The 27,718-nt window shown below is 37.9% G+C and overlaps 3 protein-coding genes across 5 annotated transcripts in view; 2 read left to right on the top strand and 1 right to left on the bottom strand.

Annotated features, from left to right (window-relative positions):
* Positions 1-2,353, top strand: part of itga10 (integrin, alpha 10) — a 55,162-nt gene extending 52,809 nt beyond the window's left edge. Inside the window, exons 30-31 of the mRNA XM_079895649.1 lie at positions 1,482-1,595; positions 1,750-2,353. Of these exons, the coding sequence (XP_079751775.1) occupies positions 1,482-1,595; positions 1,750-1,806 (171 nt within the window). The 3' untranslated portion in view covers positions 1,807-2,353. The remainder of the gene's footprint in view (positions 1-1,481; positions 1,596-1,749) is intronic.
* A 199-nt stretch (positions 2,354-2,552) lies between these two features.
* polr3c (polymerase (RNA) III (DNA directed) polypeptide C) lies at positions 2,553-15,005 on the bottom strand. Of its 3 annotated transcripts, none has more exons than XM_079895651.1 (15): positions 14,931-15,005; positions 11,720-11,866; positions 11,343-11,607; positions 9,471-9,674; positions 7,034-7,116; positions 6,848-6,949; positions 6,561-6,653; positions 6,374-6,454; positions 6,243-6,294; positions 5,582-5,642; positions 5,357-5,507; positions 3,590-3,691; positions 3,461-3,510; positions 3,219-3,368; positions 2,553-3,115 (listed from the first exon to the last, which is right to left on the bottom strand). In XM_079895651.1, the coding sequence occupies exons 2-15, from the start codon at positions 11,864-11,866 to the stop codon at positions 3,034-3,036; spliced, it is 1,623 nt and encodes a 540-aa protein (XP_079751777.1). In that variant the 5' UTR covers positions 14,931-15,005; the 3' UTR covers positions 2,553-3,033. The 3 variants fall into 3 exon arrangements, with proteins under 3 accessions (XP_079751777.1, XP_079751776.1, XP_079751778.1); XM_079895650.1 differs by having other exon boundaries at positions 14,877-14,996; XM_079895652.1 differs by lacking the exon at positions 14,931-15,005 and adding an exon at positions 11,956-12,004.
* Positions 15,006-15,519: 514 nt separating this feature from the next.
* On the top strand, positions 15,520-27,680 carry rnf115a (ring finger protein 115a). Its single transcript, XM_079895648.1, has 9 exons — positions 15,520-15,642; positions 16,703-16,761; positions 20,780-20,834; positions 20,972-21,240; positions 23,912-23,980; positions 24,268-24,340; positions 24,429-24,522; positions 24,780-24,895; positions 26,694-27,680. The coding sequence occupies exons 1-9, from the start codon at positions 15,565-15,567 to the stop codon at positions 26,811-26,813; spliced, it is 933 nt and encodes a 310-aa protein (XP_079751774.1). The 5' UTR covers positions 15,520-15,564; the 3' UTR covers positions 26,814-27,680.
* Positions 27,681-27,718: the final 38 nt, after the last annotated feature.

Below are 27,718 nucleotides of genomic sequence, written 5' to 3'. Positions count from 1 at the left end.
AATAAGTAGATCACATAATTTCAAGATCAAAGAATAAGTCATTTTTAAGTGACCCAAGAAAGTAGTACCAAAGTGATCTTAAATGGCTCCCTGTCAGGATTAATTAAATCAATATCACATATTTTCATGTCCTATGACTGAATTTTAAGGCTGCGTCCGAAAGCTTAAAAATGATGCCTTCGGAAGTCGCATTTCAAGGTAGGAAGGCATCAAGGCACATCCGAATCCAATGTTAGCTTCACTTCCTGTCTCTTGATATACCTTCAACTGATCCATTTTTGAAGGCAGCATACAAGTATCCTTCGCTGCCTTTGATATCCCACAATACTGTGCTTTCCATTCTGTGACAATTGAGCTAAAAAATAAAGTTGGCGTCTGCAAGTTGCGGTTGGTTGTTTTTTATGTAAATTCACGTTTTTGACCAACGTTTTCCACTTCCATGTCATTTCTAACCAGAAATTACTATTGTATTTGCTTAGTTATTACCAAAGCTCGCTCTGTTTTGCTGTAGATCATTAAACTGTTACGCTGCCTCAGAAATCTGTCCGAAATCAGTTTCGTGAGATACCTTTGTGCGCAAATACTGGCTTCAAAGTCATTGCCTAAAGCGGTTTATTGCCTAAAGTTTATGGATGCAGCCATAAGATTGTACTACAAACTATTGGCTAGCAATAGCACATATTAGCATGCTAAGTGTTCAGTTTTAATCATTCCTTGAGCAAAGCAGAAATGGAATTAGTTGTACCAGTCCACATTTAAATGGTTTTAATAATTCCAACAAAATTGCACATATCAAATCTCTCTCTTTTCTCATCTTGCTAAAAGAAACCCCATAAAATAACACTTTAATTTTCTACAGTCCCAAGCGAAAGATGCTGGGAACCAATTTCAGAAAAATTATCTTTGAGTACTTGATTGATTCACATTCGCCCTAATTAATTTAATTTAGTAGATTGCACATTTTAGAGAATTATATTAATCAAAAGCATAGAAATCAAGTTCAGAAGAGAAAAAAATGTGTTGCATAGATCTCAAGTAATATGATTGAGTAAATTGGACAATATGTGTTTTCCTGTTTTTTCAGCGTTTGCAGTACGTACAGGGGGTCCAAAAGTGTGAGACCACTCGTGAAATGTTTCCGTTTTAATTTTTTCCATCACAAATTATACTGCAAGCATGACAATTTAAGTCAAAAGTTTAATTTAAAACAATTCATGATCACAGCTTTACTTATTTGATCAGTGACCTAATTTTTTATTTAATTTTTTATACTACAGCTTTATTTCCGGGTTTAAATGAGATTTTGAATATAAGATTTTAACCTTTTAGACGCCCACTGTACATAAAATCATGTTTGCCCATTATTAATGTAATTTCTACAGTATTAGTTGTTTTTTCTACAAAAAAATGAAATCCTTACCTACAACTCCACTAACATGCACCTGTAAACTCTCTTGCTGTCTCTGTATCTGTGTGTATAGACAGTTTTGGAAGTGCTGAAGGGGCGTTCGATCCCGATTTCTCTCTGGATTCTGATTGGCAGCATCATTGGAGGACTGCTGCTTCTTGCACTCTTAGTATTCATTCTTTGGAAGGTACGGAACACAACAGCTTTAAACATAAGCAGGTGTACAGCAGAGTGGTTACATCTGAAGTGAATTAGTACTCAAAACACTGAAAAAACACTTTATATATACTAAATACTAGCACTCTGCAGTCTTAACCAACGTGTTGAATGTTTCTTCGCAGATGGGGTTTTTCACAAGGAAACAGAGGAAGGATGAGGATGAGAACGATGACAACTGACACTGCAGCACAGATTGAACTGAGTTTCCTTTACATGAAGGAAATATACCTTTTGCAGCCATTACTTCTCCTTTGAGACATGACACTTCTGCTCTAGGACCACAAACCATCCATTATCAGGTCCAGCAGGAATCTAGACTTCTTTTTGTGCGCTGATTTTGGGGGGAAATCTGCAGAATGGATTTAAACCGGATAAAATATTTTACATGGAACTGAGAGCACTAAACAAATGTGGCAAAATAATAAATAAACACACAAAGGGGTGCAGGATGCGTAAAACTCGATGAATGACGGTGCTTGCGGTTCAGTCGAGTCTATTATTCACTTTCACGCCCGGGTCATAGGGTCTCAAACCTAATATTTTATTTGGATTCTATTAAGGCAAAAACAACACATGAATCCCAGCATATCGCAAAAGAGAAAAAAGAAGGTTATCTGGGAGATTCTCTGGCTTCACAGAGACAGATCATTTACAACTGCATTGCATTGATGGACAGGAAAACAAGCAAATGCACTATTTGTAAAAAATAATGAAATATGTATTTAAGTTGAAAACATATGGTTTAATACCAAGGTCATTGATTTTGCCAAGTAAGACATGTTCCTAGATCAACATATTTTGTTGATCCTGGAACAACATTTCTGTCCGAAAATGTAGTCCTAATCCTATCCCTACCCATTAGTTATTCCTAAAATCAGAGGAATTCTACACTGATGTAGAAGCACCTAACCCTGGTTGTAAGCCTAAACTTGACTTCAAATCTGATTGGTTGATTGGAATGAAGTTCCAGGATCAACAAAGACATTGATCCAGGAACATGTTGTACATGGTGAAATCACGTTCACCATAATACCAAACTATCAGTTTATTTAATTTTTGTTTCCTTAACAGAAAATCACAATGTTTCAGTCAGCATGGTCAATGCACAGGTTTGAAAATTGTTTTTCATTTTTTGACAAATTATTAAATAAAAATTTGTAAACTGTTATAAAAAGAATTCCATCTTTATTTTTCCCCATTGAAAACAGAAATAAAATTGCATTCACAGCTCCACAAAACACACACACTGTTAAATACAAATCAGTCCTTGTTGCAAATGAAACATCTGTTTGAAGATAGCATGAATCTCAAAATAATAGCTCCATCGACTCTTCTTTATCCACCTCTTTTCACACAAACATAGACCAGTATGTCTTCTGGAACTAGCCTACAGTTGTATAATACTGTCAACGAGAGGCCTGTGTAGAGGTAATGTAGGATTCCAGAAGAAACATGGTCTCATCCACCTGGTTTTCACTGGAATCCAACCTGCCCCCATGAGCAACAAGAGAAGAAATGAGATTAATGATTGGCTGAATATGAATCACATGACTCTGATCCATGTGTAGAGAGCAACTGGTCTGTGTAGTACTTGTTAATGTGGTGTCGCAGGGACTCGAGCTGCTGTCTTTCTGGAGCTGTGATCATCTCCTCCACCTCCGTCAGTTGTGTCGTCTCCGCCCCTGTGGCCTGCAAGGATGCCAGGATGGCCTCAATTCGCTGAGACTTTTCCAGAAGTCGCCTGTCAAAAACAACGAACGGATGAATGACATAATCAAAGACGACGACTACTAAGATGAAATGTTTCGTAGTGTCAAAAAGGGAGGGACTTGCTTGTTCTCTTTGGTCTCGTACAGCCGCCTCTCGATCAGGTTCCCAACTGTCTGTATGGTGTCCACATACAAATATATATCAAAACATTATAAAAAGCATTTAAAAAGGATGCTCATGTGAGCTCTGTACCTTGTAACAGTGTTGCAGCAGCAGTCTGGCTGTGGGCAGCTGATTAACGGTGTACAGGTAGAAGGTGCGAGAAGGGGCGTGGTCTGGCGTTTTTGGAATTTCCTTCACACACAATACACAAAGAGTGATATGAAGCCTGATCATGATAAAAAGAGACCCCGTTTACACTTGGTACTAACATCCATTTCAGATGGTCCAATCACAAGTGGACAGTGCTTTAAGAGTGGTAAATAGTGTCCAAAATGTTTTGTGATCACTCAAAATACTTTTGGGGGTAGTCAAAACATGAATAAATCGCATTGTAGTGTAAATACAAATTCATCCTGAAGCATCCCAGACAACAGCCAAGGAACGCCTACTCACCTGTCAATCATCAACTGTGCTAAAACAAGGTGGTTTACATGTAGCTTTAAATTAAAACAACCATCCATTCACATATCTTTTTATTAAATCCAATCGAACATTGACTTTTTTTTTAATTAAATTTTGTATTAGTGGTGTCAATAATTATAACATTTTTTATTAAAAGTATATTTGTTAGAAACAGTGGCTGTGTTCAAATATGTCTATTTTCCTACTGCATGGTATGTAAACAAAAGTACGGCAAAAGAGTAGTATGTCCGAATGCATAGTATTCGAGGAGCAGACGGTGAAAAGTACCCAGAGGACCTACTACTTCCGACACAGATTCTGAAGTGTGTGTTCGATGGACACTTTACTATCCCATGATGAGGCAACAGGAGAACAGTTAAGAATAGCAGGTAAGCGACGCAACTGACAAAGAGTACGTCACATGACAAAGCCAACAGATTACTTTCATACTGCCTACAATGCAGAAATAATCTATTTCCGGTGAACTTGTGAGACTTTCGGTTCAATATCCGCTATAGCTAAACTATAAGCATACAAAGAGCAGTACATGGTAAAACTATGTGTGCAAACAAACCAGTCTGTTTATGATTACAATAATTTGAATTAAAATAATACCAGTTCGCAACAAGTAGCATAACGGACTGTTTTTGTACAACTAAAGTAACTGGAAGCAGCTGATACCGGAAGCCTTGAACATTTGAGGTGAAAATGGCCGCCTCTGCTCTTCTGCGAAATAAGGTTAATAGAACATACTTTTTTAATGGTCCTAAAATAAGTCTGTCATCAAATGTAGTACTTCATGATCTTTTGACATAAGATCACAGCCATAGCAAACCACAACGATCCAATCGATTCCCAACAGACAAAATCAAGTCCTGCCCTACATTTTTTCTTGTTCGAGAAGCCACTTCACTCGGATATACGCCACAATGCGGAAGAAAAACTATCGCAACTTCCATTTCATGCTGACTTTAATACCAGGTGTAAACTGGGTCAGAAGGACAAGCAGACATAGAACAAGAACAATGAAACTGAATTTTTAAGTGATTGTTCCAGCAGGATTTGCACCTGCCCACACTGCCAAAAGAACCAAAACCTGGTTCAATGACCATGGTATTACTGTGTAATTACTGTGTGATTTCATGTAATAGTCTAAATTTCTGGGATTTTGATTTCGTGGGTTTCATAAGCTGTAAGCCCTAATCATCAAAATTATAACAAATAAAGGCTTGAAATATCTCACTTTGCATGTAATGAGTCTATATAATATATTAGTTTCACCTGTTAAGTTGAATTCTTGAAATAAATCAACTTTTTGATGATATTCTAATTTTATGACCAGCACCTGTATATATATATATATATATATATAAACAAGACCTGTGAGTGTGTTACCTGTAGCTGGACCAAGTTCTCGGATAGGAGTGTGTACAGCATGTCTTTGGCCTCTTTGGCTGGAATCATGGCAAAATCCTCCACCTGCTTCTGTTCTAGGTGTCTTTTCCGCAGTAACAGACGAAAGATGCGTGCTGAACGGGAACCAAACCTGGCGTAAAGCAAAGAATCTAAGAACAAAACCAAAAGAAGATTTCAGCCAGCTAAAACACTGAGTCTACTAACCTCTCTTGGACCACAGACTCCAGGGTAGCTCTGGCCAGGTTAGCCAGTGCACGATGTAGATCTGACCACAGGGTCAAGGGTCAACCAATCCATTACAAGATTTCTACTATTTTGTTATAAGATTATTAGATATATACCATTCAAAAGTTTGGGGTTTGTTAATATTTTTTTCAAATGTCTCCGTTGCTCACCAAGGCTGTATTTATTTGATCAAAATAACAGTACAAACATTCATTTTGTGAAATATTAGTTTTTAGTTTTAATATATTTTAAAATGTAATTTATTCCTAAGATAGTTGAACTGAATTTTCAGCATCATTACTCCATTCTTCAGTGTCACATGATCCTTCAGAAATCATTAATATGCTGATTTGCTGCTCAAGAAACATTTCAGATTATTATCAATGTTAAAAACAGTTGTGCTGCTTAATATTTTTGCAGAAACTGATACACTGCTTTCAGGATTCTTTGATAAAGTTAAAGAGAACAGTCTTTACTGTCACTTTTGATTAATTTAATGTGTCCTTGCTGGATAAAAGTATTAATTTCTTACTTTTGAATGGTAGAGTAAATAATAAATAAATAAATTATAATAAAAATGATTTGCAGTTAGACATGGAAAGCTTCCTTTTGTCTTCCAGGTGGTGTTTTAAAGGGATACTGACGACAAACATTCCTCCTCCACTGTCACCTGTCTTCCCCACAAATTCCATCTAGGAGAAAAAGCAAAGATATTGAAGTAATTTAATCCTTGGATAAATAGCAAATATAAAGCAGTGTGTATTGCTTTACCGGATCGTCAACCAGGAGAGTGAGGTATTGGTCTAAGATTGGCCTGGCGATGTTGTAATTGGATGGAAGAGCTCGGAAAATCTGATGGGAAACAATAAGGCTTTGATCACACTTCATGACAATCTGATTTAGTTTTCTCAGTAAGGGCTGTAAGAAAACACAAATGTGCATGTTCATCCATTATTACCTCGTTTGCTGAAAGAGCTTGTGTGAAAGCAGCGTTAGCCGGCGTTGTAACTTCACTCATCCGTAACATGGTTCTAACTATCTCACTGCTAGTCTACAGGGGAGAGAGAGAAAGAAATTTAGCCGATAAAGACCTACATTCTACCGACTTATTATTTCCCTTGAGGAGAAAGCCTAAATGTGAGAATCCAGAACGTTCTGTCTCAGATTCACAAGTGAAAGAATATTCAGTCCACAGCCTAATTATATCTCACAGCACACCTTAGATTATAGGATGTTTATAGTCACCTGATCAAGTTTACAGGAAACAGCATTAATGATGGCCTGATCCCTGAAGTGCAAGTGAAAGCGTTCAAAATTCACTTGCCAAAAGATCCCTTCATCCCCACACTGGAGAAAGAGAGATAAAAACAGATGTAAAAAACTCAACTAATGAAAATGTCATGTGTGATGTCATCATCTCGATCGTAACACCTCATTGTTGTCTGTTTTGGCTTTCTTTGCTGCACGCTGGTCAGCTTCACCATCCTCACTTGATCGTCTGCGTTTTCCTTTACCTGGATGAACACACAAATGAATCGCTTCAATTTTAGTCTCAATGTGTTTAAATATTTATCTAGAAAATATAATCTAGCAATATGCCATTTGGTGCCCCCAAAAAATGTGCTTGTATTTTCCAATAAACAATATAATTATTATATTATTATAAAATTATAATTTAACTTAAATAAATTACTGAAGCAAGTAAAATTGTGTCTTTAACGTAATTTACGTCACAGAGTTAGGTGATCTCAGAAGTCAGGGCTCGGGAGTTTATCACACTGACTGAGCATCCATTTATATTCTAACCTTTTACCAGATTTCGCTTCTCTGTTTGCGATCAGATGATTTTAAGCTGCTAAACTCTGGGAAAGTTTTCAGTTCAATGATCCAGTAGGTGAATTCATTCAAACTATCAGTCCAAAACAGCACTAATGTAAAGAAAACCAGACTGATTACATCAGAGATGACAGAGAGAGTTTCTCGGCTAGATAAAGCAAACCAGCAAGTAAAGTTTTGTTGGATAGGGATTACAAACAAGTTAAAGACGATTGCGGTGATCTCAATGTGGTCCTATTTGGATTTGCAACCTGACTTGTCCAAAATGTAAACAAGCTCTTTGCTTGCACTGTACACATACTATACACTGTTAATTCTGAAAAAAAATAAAAATAAATATCCTGTAATGTTTTTGCTTCATGAGTGGTTTGAATTGGACTCCTTATATCATTTGGTAATATGGTGCCCTTTTGAAGTCTCCAAGTGTCCTTTTTTGGAAAGACACCTACATTTACATTGAAAAAAGCTTGCAGAAAATACAGTTTTGTGAGAATCACCTTTCAATCTGATGGATTAATTTGTTGGATATATCAAATGATGACTAAATGAATGTGTTAAACAAGATAAATGATGTATGCTTAATTGCAATTAAAAAAGCTATTGTATTGACAGCCGTACTATATATATATATATATATATATATATATATATATATATATATATATACACACATACAGTATATATACATACATATATACATAAATAGAGTATATATATATATACAATGTATTGTTTAGCTAATCCAATAAAGGTTGTATGTATATTAGAGGTGGGCATAGATTAATTTTTTTAATCTAGATTAATCTAGATTAATTTTGAAATTAATCTAGATTAATCTAGATTAAAATGGCTCATTTGAATTCTGCCGAAGGCATTCAGAATATGTGTGCTACCCAAATAATGACTATAAAAGTAAGTCTTTGAGAACGGGTTTCTCAAGCCAGGTGGCGCATTAGACCAGGGGCTCATCTCCTGTTTCCAAAATGCATCACAAACTGCTTGAGAAAGCTGTTCTACTCAAAGACTGTAAAAGGTTACTACTGTACTGTTACCGTCCGTAGGCAACATTAGGTAGGCCTATGTTATTATCAACTACTATAGGCTATCAATTAGGGATGGGCGATATGGCCTAAAATCCATATTGTGATATACATTGCAGCCTCTTGCGTTAACGATATATATTATAATAAAACCATTTCAGAACAGGTTACACAGACCCTGCTAAACAACTGCTAAATGTTTTTTTTTTTTTTTTTTTTAAAGGGTGTATGTAGTTTTGAGAACATATATTGTGCAAAACTGTAAGTATACAACATAATTTTGCAGTTAAAATAAAATTTAAGTACACTAGTAGCTGCAGAGACTTAAGTAGGTTTAATGTTTATTATGGCTTAGAGCTTATGAAACCCCAAATTTAAAATTAGAATATTGTCTGACTGATGTCTTTTCAGTTAAAAAGAAACACAACAACGATTCTTAAAATCGGGCGCAGACAGAGATTATGTGCTACACCACTAAGATATATTGGAATGGGAATAATACACGCGCGCTGGTATTCAGTCATGTTTTGTTTTGAATTTGAGGTGGTAGAACGGATTAGTCGTGTGTTAACTTACCGAACTGTCACCCCACACACTCCGTCTATAGTTTCCTGCTGCTCGTCGGACAGCTTAAATCCGAACCAAGTCCAAATAATGGATGTTGCACCGATCTTTTTCACCAGCTTTCACTTTCAGCCGTGTTTACTTAAGATGACGACGAATTTGCGTTGCAGCCGGGTGTACCTCGCGGCCGCGGGTAGATTGCGTCATCATAGCTTGTGTAGTATAGAGCTATCTCCCAACCCAACTTGGAGAATAGATTAACGGCGATAATTTTTTTATCGCGCGATCAGAGTCTCGCGTTAACGCAGCACGTTAACGCCGATAACGGCCCACCACCACTAATGTATATATATATATATACAACTTTTATTGGATTAGCTAAACTGTTTTTTTAGTATGCGCTTAGTGTTTTGACAGCAGTAACTGACCAGTGAGATTGATATAGGGTACTCTGTAGCAGTCTGGGTGGTTCTCTGGTTCAGAGGGTGTCACAGCTGGAGGAGGAGGGGGGTCAACCGCTTCTGAGTTTGATGGTCCTGCTGAGGCCACAGGAGGACAGCGCTGAAGGAAATGAGTCTCCACCAACTGGGAGAATGCAGAGACAACCTCACTGTAGTCCATACTCTGACCCTCTGGTACAAAAAAAAGTTTAAATAGGTAAGTTTCAAATGGAAATCAAGACACAAGAAGTTGGGTTGATCATGAAACATATTTCAGATGCTATTTTAATTAAACCTTTTTACTATATTCGTCTGGTTATTATTATTATATTGAATGTTAGAGTACAATTATTAAAAGTAACATGTTAATTAAATGTAAATTTAAAAATTCACTTAATAATGGAATAAGAAGCACTAGTATAGGTGTCCATGTTTAATAAAAGGTGCTCTAAGCGATATCACACGTTTTTTAGGTTGAAACATTTTTTGTCACATACAGCAAACATCTCCTCACTATCCGCTAGCTGCCTGTCCCCTGAACACACTGTACAAAAATGCGGTCTCTGTAGACAGCCCAGGCTCCACAAATGGCAACAAAAACAAACTGGGCCAACCTGAACCACGAAACATAAACAGTGTTTCAGCCAATAACCGACAAGAATGATTTGGGGGTGGGGTTGGGGGGTTAGTGCGCATGCACATGGAGGGGGGTGTGGGGAGTGGAGGAGAGAGAAGCATGAAGAGGGAAGTTAGCAAGAGGAGAGAAGTCCTAGACAACGACAACGACTAACATTAGAATAATATTCTCTTGAATTTTGATATGAGACGACTTTCCGATGAACAAATAGCAAAGAAGAGGGAAAAGGAGAAGGAACACGCAAAGTCCCGAATTTACATCAGAAAAGCCTGTTTCAGGAAGCACGGAAGGGAGGGGGAGGGGACGGGATGAGGAGGAGGGAGGGTCGAGCTAGCCTCCGTTTTGTTTGACAATACTTCGAAAGTCAACGAGAAGTGACGTCACACAACATCGCTTAAAGCACCTTTAATAAACATCCAACATTTTTGAAACAACAAAAAGACATTTACATTTTTGTTTAATTATTTTGTTTTAATTATAGCCATTCAACATTACAGTATTATTGAAAGCTATCAATTTTATCATTAAATTGGCTTAAAAATATATAACAACTTTTAATTTAAAGGAGAAGTTCACTTTTAAAATGAAAATTCTGTCATCATATACTCACCCTCATGTTGTTTCAAAGCTGTATGAATTTCTTTCTTCTGCTGAACAGAAAGGAAGATATTTAGAAGAATATCAGTAACCAGACAGTTTTGGGTCCCATTGACTTCCATAGTATATTTTTTTTCCTACTATGGAAGTCAATGGGACCCAAAACTGTCTGGTTACTGATATTCTTCTAAATATCTTCCTTTCTGTTCAGCAGAAGAAAGAAATTCATACAGCTTTGAAACAACATGAGGGTGAGTATATGATGACAGAATTTTCATTTTAAAAGTGAACTTCTCCTTTAACTGAACTTAAAACAAACTTCACATAAAGCCATTGTAAATAATGTCACATTTAGCCATTGTTCAACGCTAATGTTTCTATTGGCCCAGTCGGGCCGGTTCACATTTTTACCTGCCCTTCTAAAATGCACAAAAAAGTTATTGTTTTCATTGTTTTTTTACCCATGCAACGTTGAAGCATGAAAGACTTCAAATACCTTTGAGTTTACATATACTGTAGGCCAAAATATTTACAAAAAAAAGGTCTATTTTTTTCAAATCCTGTTTTGTTTATGAATCAGCCCTTATCATCTATGAATCAGCCCTTCAGTCTGCTTGTGTTCTTACCTGGCATATTGTGAGTCAGCCTGTCTGCTACAGTCTTGACTGTGCTGCTCATAGTCATCTGGCCTCTCTGCAGTATCTCCTCAACAATGAGCTCGCCTGTGTCCCCATAAAGACTCTTGGCAGTGTAGATGTAGCGTGGATAACGAAGCATGTGTATGATACGCTCACAGCTGATGCGATATTCCACCGGTCCCGCTGGACCACGACGCCCTGCACCAAATGTACACATCCCATGCTGCACCAGCACACACAAAGATTTCTTGACCTAGCAGGAGGAGTGTGTGTTAAAGAGGGAAAATGAAGACAGAGAGAATGCGAACAAGATAGTGAAGAATGGTATGTGGTGATAACAGAGACACCCAAGAACAAGACATTACCAGGTCAAGAGCAAGTTTAGTCTCATGAGCAAGAGCTCGCAAGTTCAGAACTCCACTGCGGATGAGATGAGTGCCCACTTTCTCCACCACATCTCCAAAGTGCTCCTGCAGTAGCAGCCCACACAAACGCACCTCCTGTGTTGTCATCTTCAGGAAAGAGAGGAACAACTAAATCACTAAACAATCAGCTGACGGAATAATGTATGTGTGATGTATGGTTTTATGAACATTTGAACCTGAATTTAGCTGGACTTGACAATAGAGTAGAACTGTAAGCTCAAATGGAGTTATGAGGTTTTTTGACCAGCGAAAGTCGAACATATGTGTTGTATCTGTCAATAGAGATCTCCACCCTGCGAGCAACAATATATAGCTTTCAAGACAGATATATATAAGCTCTTAAGTAGTTAATCTGAATCTGATAACCGGTCGCTTTAAAACGTTCCCAGGCAAGCGCTCTTTGTAGATCATCAAATGTTTCTATTTACAGGGAACTACACTGCGACCAAAATGGTCGCATATGCGACCTTTTGAAATGCCATTGCGACCCTCATTTTTAATGGGTCGCAAATGTATCACTGATTATTTTTGTACCTACCTTATGTTTTAGGCAATATGCTATGATTTACAATGAGCATTTGTTAAAACAGAAATGTGTATTTTAAGAATACGTTTTATAACGTGCTCTGAGCATTCAACACATCAAGTTGGGTTCGGTTTTCGGTACGCATTTTAAAACCGAACGGTTCGTTGGACCATTTTTCCTGCCAACCAAAATTTCGTTATTTCAAATGTAAGCGCGCTCATAATGCAAGAGACGCCGGCGCGACCACAACATTGCCCAACATCAAATGGCAAACGTAATGCAAGCGGAACGAAACTACTCGTTATTGTGTGGTTGAAGGACCGTTTATCAGTTTGGACCAGTGCGGAGCCGATCTTGATCATGCGACACTGTTACTACACAGCGCTAATAAGAGATCCAGTAAAGAAAGCATTTGAATTCGCCACAGAAGTAATAACATCGCTGCGAGATCTAGTGAGAAACATTCACATTTCTCCGTTATTAACGGATCAAACAGCGCTGACGTGGAAACCTGGAAGAAACATTGTGCCATGAATTAACTATCCAGTGTCCACAGATCAGCAACATTCACCATGGATTTACTGTAGTAACACTAACTGCAACCATGGAAGTTTGGCAGGAATAGTAGGCTATAATGCCTTCAAGTAACATTACGTCGGTTTTATTTTGACATTATGAATACAATTGCTGCCCTCAAATGTTAATCTGAACTAAAATAAACCTTTGTTTATAACTACTACAATATTACATTTCATGTCAAGGAGCTGTTTTGTTTTATATGCTCCTAAGAAAAGTCAATTATAGCTCCAGAATTGCTCAAAGTAAAAAAAAAATATATACTTTATGATGTTAGTTTTAATTTTAAAAAAAGAATTAAAAAAATTAAATCAAGGAAATTTCTCTGGCATTTCTTTCTTTTTGCTGTATCGAAAACGTACCGAACCGTACCGAACTGTGACACAAGTGTATCGTATCGAACCGAACCATGAATTTTGTGAACCGTTACACCCCTATACGGACATATGAATTTCGACACCAGTGGCTCGAAGAATACCAGTGGTTAAGGTACCAAGATGGAGCAATGCACTGTGTGTACTGTAAATTCTGTGGGCCTTCAATTGCAGGACTGTCCAAATTTGTAACTGCGTCAAAACAATTCAAACACGAATCATTGAAGCTTCACAATGACAGTATGAAGCACGCAAAGTGTAGAGACAGTTGTGTACTGTATTTTCTATTCCAGTAAATCTATCCCAACCAATGTTAAAGAAAACAAGAAGGCATGTGGTTTAAAAGATGGCAAGTAAAATAAAAAGCACATCTGTATGCAATACAGTTTCATTATTGTTCATTATTATCCAGAGCGGCTTACTATAAATAATTTGTGCGACCAAATCATGTTTTGCGCCAGTAACTGAAAAAGTTAGTAGCGCAAGTGCCACCAGTGGAAAAGGTTAGTGTAGTTCCCTGTATTTACATGTTTTTTTATAGCATTGAGCTTTGTAGCAAATCCCAGACATATCTGTTGAGCGCGTGAACGCAATGGCCAATCAGATCTATTAAGTCAGAATCTGCTCAACAAAGCTCAAAACGCCAGAGGTTTTGTTCAGCATGAGTTGTGCACGCTCGCAAATCCTTTCATTATAACCAACCAAGACAGCTTAATTGATTATAACAGGAGTTTTCGCAAGAGTGCAGCTTTGTGTACATCTCGTTGACCTGAAGTAATTGACAGCTTCAGTGGTTATAATGGCAGCAATCTTTGCTCGCTTTCTGTATATATTTTTCATGCTGCTAACTAAACATTGCAAAGTTTCTGGATTGACAACCATATTTAGTCTAAATGCGCGATTGATTGCCCGATTGACAGTGAAAGCAATGGACAGAAAAAACAACAACCTGATACAGTGTGTCAAATGATCTGTGCATTAAGCCTTGGAGTGTAAATGCAAAATAATAGACCTGTCACTTTTTATCATATGTTTACAATGTGTTACCTTGTGGTTCATTTTATTACTAACTTCAAATCAGTCACTCACTGATGAATAATAACACATACCTTGGTTTAAAACAAAATACAATAGTGACTTACAACAGCTATTATTACTACCATAATCCTAATATATATATATATATATATATATATATATATATATATATATATATATATATATATATATATATATATACTTAAGACTTTTTTTTTTAAAGGTATGTACCACAAGTACATTAAAAAAACACATTAACATGTGCAGGTATGGTCAGGTAGTCTGACCATAAGTGGACTTTAATTTAATAGACTTGTAAAGTAATGGACTTCACTTGCTGTCACATGATACCATGTTGTATGCTGTAGCTAAAAGCGGCATACTGAAAGCACTAAAAGAGCATCCTGTTCACAATACAGGAATAATCATATTTAAGTTATGAGTGATGCGCATTACAAAAACTAACACATGAACGCAGGGTTAGTTGCTTTCTGGCCTTTCTACAATTCATACATCTCACGTAAAGTTAGCCTAACATTGCACAAAAAGACACAATCATGCACATACACAAAAATGAGCCTACCTCTAAAAAGTATGTAGCTGTACGTTTTTAGAGTTAAGATGAGTTTATTCTCACATGTGTTGTTCAGGCGGTGTGTAATGGTCAGCACCGAGCACTGACGAATTTCCGTGGTATGATCATGTGGCACTCAATTGATTTGTGAACAAATCGTTGATATGAATCGATTCTTTATAATGATTCAGAAGAACCGAATGTGAATCACTCGACTGTCAAAACTATATTTTGAAAGTAAAACAATTAGATAAATGATAAATTGGGAACATAAGCATAATAATATACAGCAGTGTTTAAAAAAAAAAAAATTGCTAGAAAAATATACATATATTGAGACACTGTAGGAACACATCTGGCGCGAATACTAGTGATATTTCATCAATATTATGGATGGATTGTTTAATTTTATATTGTAATAATCATTACTGCAAATAAATCACTCTCTTTATTTTAACTTTCACTTTATTTTAATTTTACACTGTTACTGAAATAAAGCACAGTCTGAGACTTGTACAAAGCACATTTCACTGCCTCTGCCTGTGTAACAGTTCATTTAAACGAACCGCCCGAGTGAATCGACTCTGTAAAATGACTCGGACTTCCGAATGCCGATGTCAGAGCGCCTCCCTCTGCAGTGGGCGGACCGACGACCAGCGCTGCTGCTGTTTGGGACACAGACAGTCTCACGGAAAACATGGCGGAGGCTGCGGCGGTCCCTCCGCATCGCTTCTTCTGTCACTGTTGTAAAGGTGAAGTGAGCCCCAAACTGCCGGTGAGTCCGCGTCGCCTGTAACACACAGTCGGTTCATCTTAGTGGGATTCTGTAGTTCTGTTGTCGGTCTCGCAGGTTTCGCTGTTGTGCTAAAGTTAGCATGCTAGCAGTGTATCAACCTGATGTAGGCGAAGGGCCTGCCATGGCTTGTTGTTTGTATATAAAAACCACACATTTATGTATTTATCGATGACCAGTATCACTAAACGTAATACTGGTGCTCGTGCACGTACTCAAGGAGAAAACTAAAGTGTTTTGTCTTCAACACAAATGCTAACGTTACACTCATGTCTTGTGTTTTTGTTGGTATTGTTACAGCTTTCGTTTAAATAATGACTTTTTAATAGATATTAGACTTTAACAAGTTTTCCGTTCATGCTGTTACCGTTTAGAAATGTTTACAACATGTCTTTAAATGTACTCAACACTGAACTCTTATCAAAAGCGAAACTGGAATATTAAATGGTTCTGTTTCTATTTCACTTAACTTATTTGTAACGTTAATGTCGCAGATCACAGAACTGTCAATGACTGTTTAATTTCAGCACTTGTCGGTCAGTGTGTCAGTAAGTCAATCCATCATGAGCTGTCCCGATGAGGATGAGTTGTGTGTAATCCCTTGTTTACTGCCCATTTCACTTAGTAAACTTCATACTGTACTCAGAAGGTGAATCATAACTGGTTCATGCTTAATGTATATAGTGTGAATGAGGCTGAACAGTGTTCTGAGTTGTACTACAAGTCAAGATAAGCAGCCATTGTCCTTCTTTTTTTGGAGACCCACAGGATGACATGTCTTGACCTCTTCAAATCAGAGAAAAAATAGGGAAGCAACCTCTTGAATCAGCCAGAAATTGTTATGACGTGCTTTACAGGGAGTGTCTCTCATTTTACAGGAGGACTATTTGCTTTAAAATTCAAATAAATGTGTGTTGTAGTGCTATGCAAATGTGGGTGTCCTCACAAAACCACAGCTACCCCTTTGTTTATTTACAGTGTTGAGGTCAACAGTGTGATTTTTCTGTGTTCTGATTCTGATTGTGATTTTGCTTGCATTTAGGAGTATATCTGTCCCAGATGTGACTCGGGCTTCATCGAGGAGGTTACAGAAGACTCCAGGTGAGCTTTTCAATGGCTGTACTTCCTCATTCGTTGTCTCTTATGGCATGTTGCAACTCCTGAACTGCTAGATTACCATGGCGGCTCTTTCAGGGCCTTCTGGTGTATGTAAATAACTCTATTGTATCACCTGATTCATAGCACCAGCAAACGGGCCTGAGAACAAAAAGCTGTCAAAATAGGTTCCTATGATGTGTTTTTTTTTTTTAGTATTGATAAATCAAGCATATGATCATTCATGGTTTGTGTCACCATTCTGCAAGCGGAACATCAATGAAATGAGTTAACTGCATTTAATTCCAGCTCAGTTTAAGTTTAATTTGTATTAGGCCTATATTGGAATTTATTGGGGAAAGGTTTTAGATCAGTGGTTCTCAATCCTGGTCTTAGATTACTGCACATTGTGGATCTCCTTTATTAAGACAGTTTATTTATATGATTAGGTCTTTAGTAGACATGTGCTGTGTCCGAAATCATGTGCTTTTTACAGTGTGCACTAAATATCTAGCCTGGCAAGCCAGACCTACATCAAGATGTTAGGTCTGGCAACTCACCATAGACACGGCTCAATCCGAGGGGCGGGGTCTTTCAAATTCACTCTGCACGCAATAGGACAGCGCTTCAACCAACCAGAGCGTTTTCCCAACAGCGGAGCTAACGTTAGTTGATAGATTCAACTTTTGAATCTGGCCGGCAAAACTACGAACACATCTTCCTTTTTTAAGAATGACTTAAGTGCCGTTCTTTGCTCTTTTCTCAAAGAAAAACTTAACTCCAAGTCCTCCAGAGTCGCGGCCAAAGCCGATTCGAAAGACTGTTCTCCAGCAGTAGCCGCCATTCTTTGTTTTCAAGTAGCAGGGAACCGTCGCAACTCTGTCGTCATTGTGTTAAGCCCACCCCGCCTACTCTATACACGATGTGATTGGCCTGACCCTGACCCAGGTTTAGGTTTTTGCAGCTCGAAAGTCAATGGAGTAGTAGTTGCTAGACTACCCTGGCTGCAAAATAAATTTTGCTGCCGCTAGGGTGCGTCTAGATTTCTAGGCTACTAAATATCAGAACCTCTTTAACATTAGCCGCTTTCCGACCAAGTAGTTATAGGAACTTAGTTATAGGAACTGTCCACTTCTAAACAGTTCTAAGAACTACTCTCCCCCAAACTCGGTTTTGCTGTTTGCGTTCGCACTGGCCAAGTGGCCATAGGAACTGGTAGGAGGGGTTAAGGGAATGACGCAAGCACGGTGACTTTTATTTTGACGGCGCGATGGACCTTTATTTTGGCGGCGCTGAGAACGCCAGAGCAAACAATGCTCGCATTCTCTGTGTTCATTAGTTAGCGATCTGTCTAACAGTACTATTTAATATGTTATTAGATAGAACTGTTATAGAAAGTAGACATTATATGAAAAAAAGGTTATTAGCCTATGCCGTGTGGTTGATGTCCAGTGTTGCTAGCTGAGCAGAAATACATAATCATGTTTGACTTGGTCCCCTCAGTTGCGTTGGATTTTCTCTTCAGCATAAAGGTTTAGAGACCCATCTATCACTGTTTTCCATGTTTGTATAGTTAGTTTCTGGAGTAAATATATAGGCTATGCTAATCTGTGTGTTTACATTTATAGCTGTTTTAAAAATGGCGGGTGCTGGTGTTCCGCGTGCGTTCGGTCATCAGCGTACACTAAACGTCACGGGTAGTTCCTATAGTGCTGGTTTAGACCCTACTCTGAAGTAGGACCTAAATTAGTTCCTACAAATGGAGTTCCTAGAACTAAAATCGTTCCTAGTCGGCGTGTTCGCACCGCAGGAACATCCGGGTACTTTAGCCAATAGTTCTAGGAACTGTGAAAAGGTTCCTCCGGTCGGAAAGCGGCTATTGATTGATATTCTTCTTTGGAATAGTGTCAAGACATTGCTGGACATACCACATATCTCATGTCGAAATTGTCCACTGACTGTTCTTTTGCTTATGATGTACTAATAGCAACCGTGAAAATAATTTGCTTGTTGTATTCAACAAGTAATTTCAAATAACTAAGTACCTACAGCACTTAGGTTAAATAGCCAATCTATTAATTTATTTGAAAATACAATAAAAATGCAATTTAAAAAATTGCAAAAATGCCTACAATAATTTGAATAAACTTATGAAATAGTTTGGTGTAATCTTGTATTATTTCCTAGAAGCAAAAGCAATGAAGATTTTTTTTGTTGAAATTATAAATTATAAATATTTGAATCATAAAACTGAATGAAAGTCATGTGGTGCAACTGATGTGCATGGAAAAAACACAAAACATAAAATAATATAATTGAGCCTGCAGACCCTCATGACTGTCTGTCAAGGACAAAAGGTCTCTTAAATATAAGATAATTTGACCATTTTCTTTCATGACAACTTAAGGTTAGTTCAAGTTGTGAAATGTCATGCGCTACAACCCTCCCAAAAACTTAACTTAAGCTAGCTGTGCAATTAAACTATTTTAATGCATGGCGTGGAGGGAAAGAAGCGATTCAAATCGTTTAATGCACTGCTTGCCGTGGATTATCCAGCATATTCCATGGTCATTTGACAGCATTGACAACTTAAAGCTGTCATTGATGTTTACAGTGCAATATTTGACCGGAAGGGTAAAAATGACAGTTATTTTTGTCAGTTACAGCTCGTTAGATCTAGCATTCTGTCCGCTTTGAGTATGACACAGAGATATGGTAGAGCTGTAAGATTACATTTATCTGAATGAATGAATTGTACCATTTATTTGAATGAATTATCAAGGGAGAGAGATGAGATTCCTGTGTGAATTGCCTCTGTGTGTGTGCAGCGTCTCTGTCTAATAACAATGAAGCTGTGAGTTCAATTACTTCAAAAACAGTGGTGTTCCCCTCTTTGCTGAGCAATATAATGTAGTGATTCAGTTTTATTTATTAATAAAATCAGTGGTGTGTGTGTGTGTGTGCGTGCTTCAGTGAAAACCGCACATTAATATAGAACGGTGATTAAACTGAGTGAAACTACCTGTGCATTAAACGGTCTTAAACTTCCAGCCATTTAGAATTGAAGTATTCAGACAGACCATGGTATAAGTAATAATATTTCTGATTTAATAATTCATGATGCTATTTGCTTAAAAAAATAAGGTGTGTACATTTACATGCGTTCCAAGATGTAACCACATTTTGTTTTTACTTTTCTTAATGGTTACACCACAAAACATTTTAGGGTCACTCAATTGTAACTTGGAAATTGGATAAAAGTTTTTTTGAAACCATCATATGAATACAATAAGTTCATTTCTAAGAACTTGAGTTTTAAACTAGATTTATAAACTAAATTATTAATTTTTTATTATTCTTTACGTCTTTATCTTGGGCACCCTTATTTGCCAATTGCCATTGACCTTTCACTTGAAAAGAGTCACTCAACTCACAGATCTTTCTTCAATTTATTATTTTTCAACTTTTCAAATCTGATGGCTCCTTGTGGCATTGGTTGAACACAACGTCAGCTGATGCAGTAGGTTATTTGGGTATTGTTCATGTTTCACGTTTTATATACTGCTTTTTGCATAGTATGTAGTAGGGATGTAATGGTCAGCTTTTAAAGGCAACATAGATGCATGTGATATTGTGTTGTTCAGCTGTTAAATATAAATGGTATCTGATGCAGCGATTTAAAAAATTACAGTAATTTAATATTTGATTGGTTACTGAACTAAAGCTCACAAAAAAAGACCAGTTTACTTAGGAGCTGCCTTTATACTAAAATGTTTTGTCATTGACTGTCTGGGCACTGTGGAATAGCAAGGCAGCTGTCTTAGCTTTCTGACGCAGTCCTCAAATGGGTGAGACATCCAAAATGTGCATTTCGGGATCGATGACTCCCTCACTGTGACAATCAGCTGTACTGCAGTTTATGTTGCCAAGTTCCATGAAACAATATGTTCAAGCAATATATTTGTAATATATAATGAATAGCAGTAGCCAGGTCTGACATGAATTTGATTTGTTTACTCCTCAGTCTTCTGGACAGTAGCTCAAATAGCCTTGATGACACAGCTTCACAATTTGCTGAGGTATGTGGACCCCTTCCTTCCACAACATCATCTTCTGTCTTGTGTAGCTGTTGATAAGGAGTTTTTGGATGCGTTTGAATGAGGTACATTGTACTGCTCATTCATAACTATCTCTTTTACTCCCTCTTTTTCTGTAGCTATGGCAGCTGTTGTTCGTGGAGAGGCCGTTCAGTCTGGATCTAGAAAGTCCTGACTCTGAGCGGGTCCCTGGAGGGGGCAGTGGGTCTGGGAGTCTCGGAGCCGGACCGTTCGGCGGTTCTGTCCCAGGTGGGCTTAGTGGGACTCTGGGTGGCCCTCTAAGTGTAGCAGAGCACTGGGGTCCTGGTCGTCCTCCTCGCCTGCACACTCAGAGGAGGTACCGATCCAGAGGAAGCAGTCGGCCGGATCGCTCTCCCGCTGTCGAGGGGTAAGTTATATATCTTAGTTTTTCACTTGGTCATGTTCTGTATCCCAAATCTGTGGATGTTTTCATTCTCTTTCATTTTTTGCAGGTTGCACTTTCATTTATCATAGTTTCTCTTTTGCATTTTAACTATAATTCGAACAGCACGAATAGTCGGCATGCTTAATGAAGACCAAATTATCTCCGATTCAGTGGATAGTGCTGATCTACAAATGCATATTTAGCTGACAGTCAGACAGCAAACATGCTGACAGTTTGCAGATTAAACAATGCAACAATATTTGAGGAATATAGACTCATTTTGTTTGCAAGTACAATGCATAAATATATTTAAATGCATAAATATACCTCTGTGTTTGTGTGTGTATACACATACTGTATATATATATAATACAGTGAGGAAAATAAGTATTTGAACACCCTGCTATTTTGCAAGTTCTCCCACTTGGAAATCATGGAGGGGTCTGAAATTGTCATCGTAGGTGCATGTCCACTGTGAGAGACATAATCTAAAAAAAAAAAATCCAGAAATCACAATATATGATATTTTAACTATTTATTTGTATAATACAGCTGCAAATAAGTATTTGAACACCTGATAAAATCAATGTTAATATTTGGTACAGTAGCCTTTGTTTGCAATTACAGAGGTCAAACGTTTCCTGTAGTTTTTCACCAGGTTTGCACACACTGCAGGAGGGATTTTGGCCCACTCCTCCACACAGATCTTCTCTAGATCAGTCAGGTTTCTGGGCTGTCGCTGAGAAACACGGAGTTTGAGCTCCCTCCAAAGATTCTCTATTAGGTTTAGGTCTGGAGACTGGCTAGGCCACACCAGAACCTTGATATGCTTCTTACAGAGCCACTCCTTGGTTATCCTGGCTGTGTGCTTCGGGTCATTGTCATGTTGGAAGACCCAGCCTCGACCCATCTTCAATGCTCTAACTGAGGGAAGGAGGTTGTTCCCCAAAATCTCGCAATACATGGCCCCAGTCATCCTCTCCTTAATACAGTGCAGTCGCCCTGTCCCATGTGCAGAAAAACACCCACAAAGCATGATGCTACCACCCCCATGCTTCACAGTAGGGATGGTGTTCTTGGGATGGTACTCATCATTCTTCTTCCTCCAAACACGTTTAGTGGAATTATGACCAAAAAGTTCTATTTTGGTCTCATCTGACCACATGACTTTCTCCCATGACTCCTCTGGATCATCCAAATGGTCATTGGCAAACTTAAGACGGGCCTTGACATGTGCTGGTTTAAGCAGGGGAACCTTCCGTGCCATGCATGATTTCAAACCATGACGTCTTAGTGTATTACCAACAGTAAGCTTGGAAACGGTGGTCCCAGCTCTTTTCAGGTCATTGACCAGCTCCTCCCATGTAGTTCTGGGCTGATTTCTCACCTTTCTTAGTATCATTGTGACCCCACGAGGTGAGATCTTGCATGGAGCCCCAGTCCGAGGGAGATTGACAGTCATGTTTAGCTTCTTCCATTTTCTAATGATTGCTCCAACAGTGGACCTTTTTTCACCAAGCTGCTTGGCAATTTCCCCGTAGCCCTTTCCAGCCTTGTGGAGGTGTACAATTTTGTCTCTAGTGTCTTTGGACAGCTCTTTGGTTTTGGCCATGTTAGTAGTTGGATTCTTACTGATTGTATGGGGTGGACAGGTGTCTTTATGCAGCTAACGACCTCAAACAGGTGCATCTAATTTAGGATAATAAATGGAGTGGAGGTGGACATTTTAAAGGCAGACTAACAGGTCTTTGAGGGTCAGAATTCTAGCTGATAGACAGGTGTTCAAATACTTATTTGCAGCTGTATCATACAAATAAATAGTTAAAAAATCATATATTGTGATTTCTGGATTTTTTTTTTTTAGATTATGTCTCTCACAGTGGACATGCACCTACGATGACCATTTCAGACCCCTCCATGATTTCCAAGTGGGAGAACTTGCAAAATAGCAGGGTGTTCAAATACTTATTTTTCTCACTGTATATATATATATATATATATATATACATATATACACACACACATACATGTATATTACAATCAATGTTTTCTCCAATCTATATGTACATGCTTGCAGACAGACACACATTATGCATTTTCAATGCCATAATAACACAAACTTAATCATGAACATGAAGAAAAAACACTAGTTGAAACAAAATAAATTGCATTTAATTATAATGTATACAACAATTTTTAAAAAAAATTTTTTTTATCAAATTGAAATCGTTGGTGTGAATAGGCCATTTGATAGTGTTATTTCTAAATGACAGAATATTTAGATTTCTTCAATAACAAATGAATTCAACTTGGCAAACTGGATATAGGCATAATGATTAGCAAATAAAAAATAAAACAATACTGGTAATAGATCAAAAATATGAGGTCTACCATAATATTACAAATGGTTTATGTCCCATTGAGACTCTTCTTCTCAAGTGCAACGTATAAAGCTGTTTTGTTCTACAATATATATAGTGCTATTTAAAAAAAAAAAAAAGTTACTGGTAATATTTACATGTAATGTATGTGAGTCAGCCAACTGATTATAACGGCTCATTTGTTATGTCAGTAAAAAATAAAATTAAGGAAGTTGGCAGAATTCCCCAGTACTAATATCAGTTCCTCACTGATGTCTCTGCTCTCCTTCTAGAATAGTACAGCAGTTTCTCGCAGGCCTTTTTGCCAATTCAGGAGTACCAGGCTCTCCTCCGCTGTCATGGTAAAGAAAACATTTTCATTCATTCATACTGTGTGTACACACGTACTGACAGCAAATTACAGCTATGTATATTACAATGCCCAATCTCAGTTTAAATATGGTAAAGCCGGTCATCTTGGTGTGTGCGTGTGTATACATAATATTTTTATTTTATTTACTTACTTTCTATACAAGTAAATTAGCTTTTAAAGTGGAAGTGTGTATTTTTTTGTTGTAACAATGTTTTCTCCAATCTCAGTTTAAATATGGTAAAGCCGGTAATCTTGATGTTTGTGTGTGTGTGTTAGGACGGGCATGCTTCACTCAAACCCCGGGGACTACGCCTGGGGACAGGGAGGTCTGGATGCAGTCATCACACAGGTAGTTGAGCAGGATGATGCGTGTGCATGTTGCCTGATCCGTGCCTCGGTGCAAACAAGCTGATCATCTCTGTGTTTCTCTCACTCAGTTACTGGGTCAGTTTGAGAACACTGGTCCTCCTCCTGCTGAGAAAGAGAAAATTTCCTCCCTCCCCACTGTTATCATCACTCAGGAACACACTGGTTAGTCTCCTCTCTCTTCCCTTTTCTTTGAAACTCTTGTCGTTTTTCTCCTCTGGTCTTTGAGGAACACCGTGTCATTTTAGTTATGATTTAAGGCTCACAGACTCAGTGGGGGTCATTGACCTACCAGTATGAGCCTTGTGTGGTGATGAATTATAATTCCTATTTAAGGCAACGCTCCTCTACCGAAATCTCATTATTCTCACCCCCTGCATGCTGTCTCTCCCTCTCTCTCTCCTTCTCCTTGTCTCTTCTAGACTGCAATATGGAGTGCCCTGTATGTAAGGAAGACTATACGGTCGGTGAGCCGGTCCGGCAGCTGCCCTGCAACCACTTCTTCCATAGTGACTGCATCGTGCCCTGGCTTGAACTGGTGAGAGAAACAATAGAGAGGAAGGAACGGGACAAAAGGGAGAGAATGAGGAAAAGACATAGGAAAAGGTTCAGGAAAGAATTTAGATATGAGAATCTTTTGAAGTAGGAAAACAAATGATGCGCTTATAGAAATGTTTCTAGATACCTAGTAAGCACAGATTTTTCCGGAAAGCATTTCATTTTATTTGTGTACAATCATCTGATAAATAGAATGAAAAGAGTTTTAGTAGTGTTGTATTAAGAGACTGGTCTCAACTAGTCTACGGTCTCGACCGCATTTGTACTCGTTCTTGTCTCAGCATCAGACTAAGAGGACTCAGGATTTAATTTCATGACCAAGTGGGGATATTGCTAAATTGCTGGTGCATTGTCTGATTTATTTATTAACATCACTAATGTGATTGGATGTAAAACCTCCTGCTTTAAATGCTATTAATAGCAAATCTAATTTAATCATTTTTGTTACTGCAGTGCTGGGTCATAAATTAATGTGGAATTGTCAAAAATGTCACCAAAATTAATACAAATGCCCACAAAATTCAAAATATGATTGCAAAAATGTACTTCTAACTTTTTAATCATAACAACATAGGCTTATGGTATAATTAAGCAATATCACAAGATATTCAAAAAGAGCTGTTTCATGAAAATGAGCACGATTGTAAACGTTCTAAACAAGAATAGATGGTTCAAAAGCACAGCTTTTTATTTGAAATAGTAAAGACATTTATAATGCAAAGTAAGTAAAGACATTTATTTAATGTGACCTTGTGGTGTAAAAGTTCTATTGTAGTATGATGCAGTAAAAAAAGTATTTTATTATTATTTAAAAATAGCCTGGCTAACGTCAGACCAAGTCTCATTTGAGACTTGGTCTGGGAACCACGTGTTCATTTTCTCGTATTTGAGGCGTGGTTTACGAATGCCCAGAGCCGTTTATTGGGCGCTATGAATGTCTATCAAATGCGCCTGTATGTAGCTCATAGCCAATCGCTTCAATTATACCAGATGACGCATGTAGAGCGGCAGAAATTCGACGAGGAAAAAGACGATGGGTCAAAGGTTTATTTGTACACGATGGCGTTTAGCGAATATTACCGTTTGTGCAAGATAAACATGAGGGTAGAAGTTAACGTCGAGTCTGATGCCATGTTGGATCCATAGATATAAACAAACTGCTTCGGTGTCGTCATCGTCTTGCTGCTCCCTCCCCGTTCTGTGATTGGTTCCCTTTTTCAGGGGAAAATTTGGTCCATGGTGTCCAGACTGCCTAGCAGCGTGAATAAAATCGCGCTGCGAGCAAGGCAGTATGGGGAAACCCAGGCTAATTTAAAAAGGCATTCAATTCAAACTTTTGAATGGGAGTGTAAGTGTGATTATAAAAATGCAATTTAAGTAAATATTCTCTGGAAAATATTAACTTTTGTATTAAGTTGACTGGTGGTGTAAGTGTGTTCCTGATGCAAATGTTGTTCGAAGAGGTAGACAGAAAAATTATGCTAATATTAAGTTGTAGCCAATTGTGACATTAAATTGTAGGATAATCCTTTGTGGATAATACAATCCCAGAATGCATTGTTTTGAGTTCACGGATACCAAGATAGTGGACAGCGTTGTGGGTTAAAAGTAATTATATTTTGTTCAGAAGTGGAACGTGTATTTTTTTTTTTTGCTTATTAGATCCAATCTAACGTCAGACTCTGTTGTAATAAAGTTTTAAGTCACTTGAGAGGGTCCAGTTTAAGGTTATTACAAATATTCACTGACATACCCTTCTCTCTTCTTCCTCCCTGAAGCACGACACGTGTCCTGTGTGCAGGAAGAGCCTGAATGGGGATGAAAGCGGCACTCAGTCCTCGTCAGAGCCTTCCTCCTTAAACACTGATCCTCGCACACCAGAGAGATGGTCCTTCTGAAACTCACACACACACGTCCGCCCGTCTCATCCGAGCTCTGTCTTAACCCAAGCTTGTTTGTCTGTCTTTCCTTTTTGTCAATACTTTGTGTTCATCCTACCATGATGGTATATTTTTACTATGGTTTATTTACTTATTTTCTCTAACACAGTCCTTCTTAGTTGTGTCTATGCCAATGTATCTATATCTTTCCCATATTTTCAGACGTCTTTGATTCCTTCCACAGTTTTCGGCACAGTATTTCCTTTAGTTTATCCATTCTTATTCCTACCCCGGGTGAACAAACAAACATTGCAGGATGAGGGTAGGGTCGGGCACATATTGTTGCTTTAGCAGCACAACTCCCAACCCACATTTAGATCGTACAGTGTTTGGTTTCCCAGAGACGAGCTGTACTCCCCAGATAGCGCCTCTTACCGTTCAATGTGAATTCTCTTTGGGATGGGGTGGTGTGTTTATAAACGTCGCTTTACGTCCACAGGCCTTTCGTTGTTCTTGCATCCTTTTTTTTTTTTTTTCCTCCACTTGTCCAGGGGATCATGAAGTTTTGTCTCTCTCCCCTCCATCTCTGGTGTGTATATATCACAAACCCATCAATGTCATTCAGTTTAATTTGATTTAGTTCTTTTCACTCTCATTTCTATTACAGTTTTTTTCTAATGTAAATAATTTTAGTTGGAAAACTCATTAAAGGAAGACAAAAAACCATTGATGATGAAAATGACAATGAATCGCTAAATATTAAAGTATATAAATATATATTATATGATGTGTATGACCACGATGTATTAATAAAAAAACTGAATAAAAAACAGGAAACATGTTGATCTTGCTATGACACAGGCAAACAACAAAAGCATTCAGACCTCCATATTGGATTTTTTTTTTTTTTTTTTTTTTTTTTT

The sequence above is a fragment of the Squalius cephalus genome, assembly GCF_949319135.1.
Source record: "Squalius cephalus genome assembly, chromosome: 15".
NCBI classification, from domain to species: domain Eukaryota; kingdom Metazoa; phylum Chordata; class Actinopteri; order Cypriniformes; family Leuciscidae; genus Squalius; species Squalius cephalus.
The sequence above is the reverse complement of the archived record's forward strand: the minus strand, read 5'-3'. Positions and strand labels throughout refer to the sequence as shown.

What these genes read in the sequence shown, in the direction of transcription:
- polr3c (XM_079895651.1), bottom strand. Translation starts at nt 11,866, where the DNA reads ATGACAACACAGGAGGTGCGTTTGTGTGGGCTGCTACTGCAGGAGCAC. An exon ending in CTAAACTTGCTCTTGACCTG is followed by an intron (nt 11,608 to 11,719) that starts GTAATGTCTTGT and finishes TCCTCCTGCTAG; the next exon opens with GTCAAGAAATCTTTGTGTGT. An exon ending in ACCCTATATCAATCTCACTG is followed by an intron (nt 7,117 to 9,470) that starts GTCAGTTACTGC and finishes GTGTTCATCCAG; the next exon opens with GTAAAGGAAAACGCAGACGA.
- rnf115a (XM_079895648.1), top strand. Translation starts at nt 15,565, where the DNA reads ATGGCGGAGGCTGCGGCGGTCCCTCCGCATCGCTTCTTCTGTCACTGT. An exon ending in GAGGTTACAGAAGACTCCAG is followed by an intron (nt 16,762 to 20,779) that starts GTGAGCTTTTCA and finishes TTTACTCCTCAG; the next exon opens with TCTTCTGGACAGTAGCTCAA. An exon ending in GGCTCTCCTCCGCTGTCATG is followed by an intron (nt 23,981 to 24,267) that starts GTAAAGAAAACA and finishes TGTGTGTGTTAG; the next exon opens with GACGGGCATGCTTCACTCAA.